We start from the raw sequence: 10,890 nt of genomic DNA, 5'->3' as shown, positions 1-10,890 counted from the left end.
TAGTCCTAATGAAGCTAAACAACCAGGAGGACCCTAGGGAAGATGCTTAATCCTCATTCAGAAGGTCAAACAGGATAGACATCAGAAGTGGGACAAGACAGGGAACACAACAGGAGCCCACCACAGAGGGCCTCTGAAAGACTCTTCCCAGCAGGGTATCAAAGGAGACTCATAACAAAGTTTGGGCAGGGAATCTTATAGAAGAAGAACAAGATAGAAAGACCTGGAGGGGACAGGAGCTCCACAAGACCAACAGAGCCAAAATACCTGGGCCCAGGGGGTCCTGCAGAGACGAATGCTCTAACCAAGGCCCATGTATGGAGAGGACCTGAACCCCCTGCTCAGATATAGTCCATAGGCAGGTCAGTCAGTGGATTCCCTAGTAAGGGAAACAGGGATTGTCTCTGACATGGACTCAGTGGCTGGATCTTTGATCACTACCTCCTGAGGGGTGCAGCCTTGCCAGGCCCCAGAGGAAGCTGATCCAGCCAGTCCTGATGAGATCTGATAGGCTAGGGTCAGATAGTACTAGAGGAAGACCTCCCCTATCAGTGGACTCGGGGGAGGGGCATAAGGGGAGTAGAGTGAGTGAGGGTGGGAGGAGAGGAGGGAGGGGGCTACAGCTGGGATACAGAGTGAATAAATAGTAACTAAAAAAAAAAAATGAAACTAGACAGTGGGCCCTACTGCTGGGTATTCCTGAGACGTGGAGTCTCTGGGCCTGTGATACTCACTGGCAAAGTGAGTTTGAGACTGGCCTCCACTAGCTGATGCTCTCAAAGAGCTTCTGAACCTCCACTGTGCCATCCTCCCAGCCTGCCACAATGAAGGACTTCATAGTGGATGTGGTCTAGCCTGAAAAGCTCCTGAAGCACCCTAACTGGAGAAGATTCCCCAGTGGAAGCCTGCAGCATTTCTTGCTCCTGTTTCCCATCTGATGAGTGAGATGTCTTCTTACTATAGTCTTTATTGACAGTATGACATCCAAGGAATGTTTTTGTGGCTAAGCCGAACATATGCGAACATACTGCACAACGCCTCACAGCCCACTGGCCACACACTCTGCAACAGAGTATAAGTCATAAGAACTCTTGCATCTCTTTTTTGAGCCTCAGGGAAATTTTTTTTGGGGGGGGTCAGAGGGAGTCAGACAACTCCGATGACAAGAAGATTGTGAGACGTCAAATACAGCAAAATGGGGCTGGATTCTTGACCAGCCTCTAACTACTTTCCATTGAAGGCCTACTGTATCTATCAATTACAGATCATATTAGAAACACCAGTAAGAAGCTAATTCACATGTCTCTGTCCAGGATCTTGACCCACAGAAATGTGACATGCAACAATCATTAATTCTTAAGTGAACAAATTTGGTAATTTGATGCACAGCAACAGATTTGCTATTACTTTGAATCAAAGCATATGACTGGAACATTGAAAAAGACATTGCAGACAATAGGGAAATCTCAATGTTAAAAGAGACTTTAGATGGGATAATTTATAAGTTTCAATGTTATATGTCTAAGTATAAGTGTAAATTTTACATACTCAATATATAGTTGTTGCCTGTAACTAAAGAAATAGTAGTGTACTTTAACTTGGAAACAGTTGGGATTCATATTCTCTTCCATCTGAATTGTTTTTATATAGCTGCCATGAACAAGAAAACAATTAAATATATAGTCTTTGGTAAGAGTCTGCTAGACAAACTGCCACATACTTTTCAACTCAAAATATGTCATTGCAGTTGAAAACTGTCATTGGACAAAGTTGACAGAAACTTATAAACTCAAAAGAACAAATGACACCAACCTGTGACTCACTCATTTTGAGTCCTATCCTAATCTGTCTAAATAACATTTGTGTCTTCTCTGCATAGCTTCTGGCATGTACACAGCCATGACCAGGTTCTGAATGACATCACTCAGCACAAGTTCCCTTGAGAGTTTCGCAAGAACAACTGGTTAAACATAACAAGGTTACTATCTGAGTCTATAAAAACCAGTAAGTGCTTCATTCATTCCATCACTCACACTAACATTAGGATAAAATGAAAACAGCCTGTAAGAAAAGGCCAGGACTGCACACCATGAAGGACTGGACTCCTCCCTGATGAGGAGGAAGGAATTCCACTATAAGAGTTTATTTTACTGGCTGGATGGCGGTGATATCACATGTGCAGGACAGTGGTAGATGTGGTTATCATATTACATTTGGAGAGCTGAAATTCTGTTCTGGCTAAGTGTAAAGACACATTCCATTACATGCTTGAACCTGTGCTGTAAGGACGAATGTCAATACTTGGGAAGGTGTTCAAGTTCTAGAGAATCAGTGAAGGAGAACTGCCAAGTGGGATCAGAGGGGATATAGCTCAGACTGGAAGAATTCAGGTAAAATCTGAAGAAAGCACCATGAGGCCATGACAGAAAATAACAGAGAAGAGTATGCAAAGATAACTAACAGTCCCTGCAAATACAGAGAAATAGTCAAGCAAGGCAAAGATAGAATCTTTCCCCACACAGTAAATACAAACAAGTTCCTAATCAACACAATGTCATTAACAAAAGGATGCTAGTGAAAAACTGGAAATTAGATTTCAAACACAGACAATAGAACTTCTCTAAGCACATGTGTAAGTTTTGATAATTAGTAAGATGTCAATTGGATGGATTTCTGTCAGGTCACTGGTGTTCAGAAGTGAGAGGAACCAGAAGTAATTACTACACCCAATCAACTATTTTTTAAGACTTTTAAAAACACAGTGTCTCATATAGCCTAGGCTTATCTTGAATATGCTTTGAAGCAGACTTTGAACTCTGTTTCCTGAATCCATCCCAAATGCAGAGATGAGAGGGATGAACCACAGAACAGTCTTAACTTCACCTGTTTACTCCTATATGTGTGTGTGTGTGTGTGTGTGTGTGTGTGTATTTGGTGCCAGTGAGTTATATATGAGCATGCTGCTGTATCACCCCTACACTGTAAGGAAGCTGTTGTGCTGTGCAAGGCGGTGTGCTTTTCCCACTTCATATACTGTTATTATTTCCTACACATTAATTAGGGAGTGTGTTATTTTAGATATAGTTGGAAACTCACTGAGAATTCCAGTAGACAGGACAAGGTGGTTTGGAGCCCATGCTTCCTAAGAGTAGACTTCAATGTTGTAAGACAGTCTGTAGCTCACAAACACTTGGTTTGATGGTTGTGGCAAAATATATGAGGTGGACCCTGAGTGAACCATGGCTTTCCAAATTCATCTTTTATTGTCTTTTATTTTTTTAGTGCATAATATAGTACAAAGCTTTAGGCAAAACTTTCTAGATTCAGGCAAAACTTTCTAGATTCAGGCAAAACTTTCTAGATTTAGGCAAATCTTTCAGGGTGCATCAGTGCACCCAGACAGAATACGTTTATGAGAGTTTAGAAACTGATGATAATGTGAAGAGACAGAAGAAAAGGATATGATGAGAGAATGATGGAAGGAGATTGTCCGAATAGCAGCGTCATTTCTCCCTTCCCTTTCAGAAACATTCCAGCCCTCTCCCTCAATCCCGAGGTCCATTTCTCTCATCACAGCAAGCCATCTCTCACATTTGAAAAGGAGTACAAATTTCAAGCACCACACAGTCTCAGAAAGATTGGATGTGCTATAACTGTCTAGTATTTTTTCACTCTGCAGTATAAAATTAGTAATTACTTGGACTAAGGAAAGCTGGAATCAAACCATTTACAGGATTATTCTGTGACTATATGGGATTGTTAGTCTGGGGATTCAGGCCTGAGGAGGATATAGGAGGTTCCATTTCAAAGTAGCTGTCCTGAAAACGATCTATCTATTACAAAGAATTGGGGCTGACATCCCTTAAACTAATCGCCCTCACAACACTCTGTCTCCGTAACATAGGAACTTCTGTCAGCTCAAACCAGGAGTCCTGGGCAGGTTATAGATACAGGAAGGGCCAGAGCAAGCACCGCTTGCTCTAGATGTCCTGAGAAATCTTACAGCAGCCATGCGAGCGTGGATCAGCTAGTAAATTCCATAATGATTCTCAAGCCAAGCTGGCACAGCGGCTGCCCGCACAGCTTCAGGCACCAGAGGTCAGCAGATCCACCCTGCCCTTGCAATCTGGTTGTTTCCAACCTTCTCCCTTCCTTGGCTACCGAGCCAGCCCTCCGGAATCACAGGTGGACTCGAGCAGCAGGGCCGTCTTAAGAGACTGGACAACTCACAGCACATGACTTTGGCATGATGCCGTCTTCCCGGTCAAACCTGCGCCCAGGGGGAGTGGTCCAGACTAGGTCGGCACAGCGCCTCCAGGTCAGCAGCTTCTCACGTTTCCCAACCAGTCCAAGTCAGCTCCCTCTGCGCCCGACCCGCCACCGTGCACAGTCCCTCAGATCTGCAGGACGCCGCCGTCCCTGCACCAACCTCCATGTCAGAGATCCAAGCCCAGCGCTGAGCAGGACAGTCGTCTAACTTTGGGGAGAAGCAAAGTTTGAAGGCCGAACCACAGAAGTTCGATATCCACAGCCCCTTCTGGTGATGTCATAGTGGTCGGGACTACATTTCCCACAAGTCAGTGCTAAGGACGGCCAAGAACCCAGAAAAGATTTGTAAAGTGCCTGGGTTTCTGCCTAATTGTGGGAACTGGAAGTTGGAAGGAAACAGGCTTCAGCACGGGGGGCAGCCACAGGCTATTCTGGCTGTTTTAAAGTCCTGTGGTCAGAGCAACCGACGTTAGCCTGTGAGTTGAGCTTTTCCCAGTAACGTTTATCACGTTTTCTAGTTATTTCTACTAAAATGTTTAAAGCTCAGGTCTACTTATGCAGTCTTACAACAGCATGGAAAATTCTGATTGATTTACTTTATTTAAAAATAAGGAAGAGGAAGTTGATGTAGGCCTGAGCAGTATCTCTTTAAGATGCTTATTGAATGTCCTTGGTGACCCGGCCTATCATCCAGTTTGTCAACAGTTTAAGACAGAAGAATCAGAACTCAAGGGTAACGTGTAGTTTATAGACGCTTTATATCTGAATACAAAGTAGAAAACAGATAGGCAGCTAGTTTAGGGTAAAACACGTGGCTATATATAATGAAGGCAGCTTTGGTTTTAAACCCACTAATACAAATTAATTTAATTAATCCTTGTTCTCCTGTGCTGAGGCACTGCGTGAGCCATACATGGATCAGATGCCACAGCTTGAAAAAGGGTTCATGTGAACACTGGAATCCATACATTGAAGAGCATGGGTGAGGGCCATGGTGATGTGTCAAATCATTGAATACAGTGAAAAGTGCAGGTCCCTGACTTTTACTTTTGGAGAAATTCCAGAATCCATTGAAGATCGTTCCATCTGTAAGTTCCTTGACTGTATTTTCATCCACTAATCTGTGTGAGCAATTTAATTTTTGTATTCACTCACCTCATCTACCACAGCCACCTCACCCTGGCGTTTTACAGACTTAACCACGTAGTCAGCACCAGGTGTTTTCTTAGCATGTTTTCCTCTGCAACTCTCCCAAAAGGAGGGGAGAGCTCCTGGGATCACATTGGTGTGTGTAATTAATCTTGGTCCACTGTGCATTATAGGATATTTCCCTCTGCTTTAGGGTTCATGTTCCTTATTGAATTTCCTATCTCTCCTCTGATCCTGTAAGTGTTCGTATTTTACACTATGTGAACATCAGCGGTATCTGCCTTGAACTTCTCCTAAGCAGAACACTGAAATAATTTCTCCTTGAATACAAAGTTACCAGGAAATGCTGTACCCAGTTCACCGGACCCCTAAGACCACCAGTAATCGACTCCGATGAACGCACACGAGGGTTTATTTTAGGCACCAAGGCCATAACGGTCCTGGGCCAGCCATCCGGAGGATATCTGCTCATGAGCAATGTCTGGGATGTCTTGTTACGTGGTGATTAAGCTGCAGTTAGGGAGAGGGAAAGATATTAGTACATCTCATGGTTTTTCTTAGAAGGGGAGATACAGACTATTTGGGTGGGAGACTGCCCCCCATCTGGTCTGGTTGCCAAGCAATGGTATCTCTCAAGGCAAGGCGGGCGGGTCTGTCTTGTTCATTTCTTTGTCTAAGCTTGTACCAGTGACCTCAGCCAGGCTGCCCTAAAATTCTAATTTTTAAACTTTGGACCTCTCAGGTTCTGTTGTGTTGCCGTTTTTAGGGCTGCCCACTAAAATCAAGGCCTCTTGACTTCATGGAACCTGTCCCATCACTCAACTCCCTCCCACTTCTTTTTGTTCTTTTCTATACATGAGTAGCTGCAACCACGCAGCTGCTCCTGGGCTTGTCTTCAAAATTCATTTGAAAGGCTTAGCAGTGACTTCCGATGTTAGTTTCTTGGTAATCATCTCAAAGTAAAAACTGAGTCAAAATGAATGTTTTATTCTGTTGTAAATTTCTGTACCAAGCAGACCTGAGTGTGAAAGCACAATAAAGTAAGCAAAAATAACTAGTCAATGTAATAAACATTACGGTAAGGTCTCCACTCACATTCAGACATCTCAGGTGGTGAGTAAAGGATTTTAAAAGCAGCCTGACTCCCTGTGACTGTCTCCGTCTAGCGGCAGAAACTGCATGTTTCCTTCCTTTCAGTCACAAGCCTCCAGCGACTCCTGGATCGCTACTACACAGACTTATGGGAAATGTAGTCTCACTCGATGTGACGTCACAAGGTAGCCTTGGAGCTTTTTTTTTTTTTTTTTTTTTTTTGAGTTCTTTCTGCGCATGTCCCGCCCTTCACACCGATTTCCTCTTCAGTTTGGGCTCAAGTTTCTTACCACCCAGCCGTCCTAACGCGGGCTGAACTGCTGGGTCAGCGTTGTGCGTGGTGCTGGGAGCAACCCTCAGCCTGCTGCTGCTTCACCCAGGTTCTCCAGGTAGGGCGGGTCCACCGACTCCTTCCACCTGAGGCAAGGCCGGGAGCTGCACACCTTCTGGTACTGGCTGATTCACTCTTCCCCGGCTGTAGTCAGGTTTCTTAGCATGTCTAGAGAAAGTGGAGTTCCTGGCCCCTACTGCACTTTATAGCCACGTAGGGCTCGTGTTTATAAAATTTGTAACCCACCTAGTGTTGTTTTTTAATTTTATAAACTCTTACCTCATATTCTAGAAGAATGAGGAGGGGGAAAAGGAGTGGGCAGGAAAAAACGAGGGGGTCGTTGAACCTACGCTAGAGAAGAGCAGTCAGATTTTTCTGGACTTCACTCACAGAATATTTTTCTAAGGCACATAGACAGAGGTACGAGAGTTCTCATGACTTCCGTTCTCTCCATTATGTTCTAGAGAGACCAAAGAATTAAAAATTAGTTTTCTGAGTTATTGGTTTAAAGTTTAAAGCACAAGCCTGAACAAAGGTCAGACAGGTGGAAGCATGTCCAGCCACCTGCAGAGAGGAAACAGCCTTAATGCATTCTTTTCCTGTCCACTAGAGATACAGTTGCTAGGAAATGGCCCAGATTGCCCCCTTCCAAAAGCCAGTCAGTTTAAAATGCAACACCCCCTTTGTTTCAACCAATATACGCTTGCCAGGCAGGAATTCCCCTGCTTTGTGTGCTGGGAAGGACTGGAATCTTTAAATTAACCACCTACCCTGAGCATGAGGCTCTCTGCTCTCAACAGGTGCATCTGTGTCGAGGATTGTAATAAAAAGATCTCAGGTGTTTTGCATTGGACTTGACTCCTGGTGGTCTCTTGGGCAATCTAGGCATAACGTTCTAGGTCTGTGTCTAGACGAAAGCAGGTTCCATTGAAGGAGGGGACAATGAGACTCCATGTTTTGATTAGGGGATGAGTATGAATTCTTAGTGAATCACATTTTGATCCCTGGTCAGAAAGGATTTGCATTTCTTCCATCTAGAAAGTAAACTTTGCCAGCCTTAAGTGACCTGAAATGTTTCCTTTAATCGATTTTAGCTAAACCCCACCTAAATGAGACCATGGTGGCACGCCTTCTGCCCTCCACCCTCAGTAGCCTGAGCACAACAGACACTCCTGTATTGAATAGTGGTTGGCTGTGCTGGGCAGCATTAGGGAGTGATCCTTGCAGTTAATTCCTCCTTTGGGGACCTGCTGTAGCTCTCTCAGAGAACCCTTTCTATCTTCACTCTGCTCTGGGCTCTTGCTGTTCTCTGAGCTGATAAGTTTTCCTACTGACTGGCAGCCATCTCACAGGTAAAGAACACTGGAAGGCATTTCTCGCTTATGGCAAAGCTTTGGCAATGTCTAATTTACTTTTCTTAAGAAAATACTGGGTTTTCTATTAAACAGCTTCCTTCACTCTTCTTGTGACTTGGGGATCTATTAGCCTTCTCCATTGCTGTTTTCTGCTCTCTCTGACTCTCCCTGTCTCTCTCTGTTAATGAGTATGTTGCCTTCATGGGTGTCTGTAAACCACTTACATGCTTGGTGCCCGTTGAAGCTAGAAAAGGGGGTTGGGTTTTCCTGGAAGTAGAGTTGGAAATGGTTGTGAGCCAACAGGTAGGTACTAGGAAGCAAACCCAGGTCCCCTGAAAGAGCAGTCAGTGTTCTTAACCACTGAGCTATCGCCTCAGCCTCTGCTCTGCTCTTCTGATGGGAAGTGTTTTGCAGGATAATAATTGTTTATAAAGTATAGGTTTCCTAGGTCTCTTCATCCTATCTTGTCCCTGACAGGGACAAGCCTTTTATTCTGTGGCTTCCTCTTCTCTCCAAGTCTATTAGGGAACAACTGACTGAGGAGCTTACAGTTCCCAGTGTCCTCATACTGTTCTTTTTCATCATCAATTGTGTCATCCCTCAGCTTCTCCAACTGCTGTTTCTGCTAAGATAACCTAGTGATGATTCTAGAGATGCTCCTTTGGTATCAGGAGCCACAGTTATCTTAGCCCCATGTGAATTTCTTTAAGGTTAGCTAGACTGGTATTTGTTGAAATACATCTTTAATTTGTATGGATCACTTTTTCAAATAATGTAAGATTAAAGACCATATTTTTTTTTTACTTTTTTTAAATTTATTTTTTATTTTTTTTATTAATTACAGTTTATTCACTTTGTATCCCCCCATAAGCCCCTCCCTTCTCCCCTCCCGGTCCCACCCTCCCTCTCCCTTCTTCGCACATGCTCCTCCTTCGCACATGATAGGGGAGGTCCTCCTCTCCTTTCTTCTGATCTTAGTCTATCAGATCACATCAGGAATGGCTGCATTGTCATCTTCTGTGGCCTGGTAAGGCTGCTCTCCCCTCAGGGAGAGGTGATCAAAGAACAGGCCTATCAGATTATGTCAGAGGCAGTCCCTCTTCCCATTGCTATGGAACCCACTTGGATACTACACTGCCATGGACTACATCTGTGCAGGGGTTCTAGGTTATCTCTGTGCATGGTACTTGGAGTATGAGTCTCTGGGAAGACCCTGTGTTCAAATTTTCTTGTTCTGTTGCTCTCCTTGTGGGGTTCCTGTCCTCTCCAGATCTCACTATTTCCCACTTCTTACATAAGATTCCCTGCACTTTGCCCAACAGTTGGCCATAAGTCTCAGTGTCTGCTTTGATAGTCTGCAGGGCAGAGCCTTTCAGAGGCCCTTTGTGGCAGGTTCCTAGGTTTTTTCCTGTTTTCTTCTTCTGATGTCTATCCTCTTTGCCTTTCGGGATGGGGATTGACCATTTTAGTCAGGGTCCTCTCTCTTAATTAGTTTCTTTAGATGTACAGGTTTTAGTAGGTTTATCCTATGTTATATGTCTATATGAGTGAGTATATACCGTGTGTGTCTTTCTGCTTCTGGGACAACTCACTCAGGATGATCCTTTCCAGGTCCCACCATTTACCTGAAAATTTCATGATTTCCTTATTTTTCATTGCAGAGTAGTACTCCATTGTATAGATGTACCACAATTTCTGCATCCATTCTTCAGTTGAGGGGCATCTGGGCTGTTTCCAGTTTCTGGCTATTACAAATGAAGCTGCTATGAACATGGTTGAGCAAATGTCTTTATTGTGTACTTGAGCCTTTTTTGGATATATGCCTAGGAGTGGTATGGCTGGATCTTGAGGAAGCGCTATTCCTAGTTGTCTGAGAAAGCGGCAGATTGATTTCCAGAGTGGTTGTACAAGTTTACATTCCCACCAGCAGTGGAGGAGGGTTCCCCTTTCTCCACAACCTCTCCAGCATGTGTTGTCAATTGAGTTTTTCATCTTGGCCATTCTGATGGGTGTAAGGTGAAATCTCAGGGTTGTTCTGTTTTGCATTTCCCTAATGGCTAATGAGGTTGAACATTTCTTTAAGTGTTTCTCTGCCATTCAATATTCCTCTATTGAGAGTTCTCTGTTTAGCTCTCTTCCCCATTTTTTAAGTGGATTACTTGGTTTGCTGTTTTTCAGCTTCTTTAGTTCTTTATATATACTGGATATTAGCCCTCTGTCAGATAAAGGGTTGGTGAAGATTCTTTCCCAGTCTGTAGGCAGTCGTTTTGTTTTGATGATGGTGTCCTTTGCTTTACAGAAACTTTTCAATTTCATGAGGTCCCATTTATTGATTGTTGCTCTTAGAGCCTGTGCTATTGGTGTTCTGTTCAGGAAGTTGTCTCCTGTGCCAATGAGTTCAAGGGTATTCCCCACTTTTTTTTTTTTTTCTAACTGATTTAATGTGTCTGGTTTTATGTTGAGGTCTTTGATCCACTTGGACTTCAGTTTTGTGCAGGTGGATAAGTATGGATCTATTTTCATTTTTTTGCATGTAGACATCCAGTTAGACCAGAAGCATTTGTTGAAGATGCTATCTTTTTTTTTTTTTTTTTTTTTTTTTTTTTTTGCATTGTATGATTTTGGCATCTTTGTCAAAGATCAGGTGTCCATAGTGTGTGGGTTTATTTCTGGGTCCTCTGTTCGGTTCCATTG

The 10,890-nt window shown here is 43.5% G+C and overlaps 2 protein-coding genes across 2 annotated transcripts in view; one reads left to right on the top strand and one right to left on the bottom strand.

The window, feature by feature from the left end:
* Positions 1-4,606, bottom strand: part of LOC129676293 (zinc finger protein 728-like) — a 70,534-nt gene extending 65,928 nt beyond the window's left edge. The window contains 1 exon segment of the mRNA XM_055606633.1: positions 4,430-4,606. Within this exon segment, the coding sequence (XP_055462608.1) occupies positions 4,430-4,435 (6 nt within the window). The 5' untranslated portion in view covers positions 4,436-4,606.
* Positions 4,607-6,764: 2,158 nt separating this feature from the next.
* LOC129676294 (zinc finger protein 43-like) overlaps positions 6,765-10,890 on the top strand; it is a 49,689-nt gene continuing 45,563 nt past the window's right edge. Inside the window, exon 1 of the mRNA XM_055606636.1 lies at positions 6,765-6,899. The gene's annotated coding sequence lies outside the window, so the exon portion shown is untranslated. The remainder of the gene's footprint in view (positions 6,900-10,890) is intronic.

Source organism: Psammomys obesus, unplaced genomic scaffold (assembly GCF_907164565.1).
Source record: "Psammomys obesus unplaced genomic scaffold, mPsaObe1.curated_primary_1811, whole genome shotgun sequence".
In the NCBI taxonomy this organism is placed as follows: Eukaryota; Metazoa; Chordata; class Mammalia; order Rodentia; family Muridae; genus Psammomys; species Psammomys obesus.
This window is presented reverse-complemented; position numbering and strand designations above follow the sequence as displayed.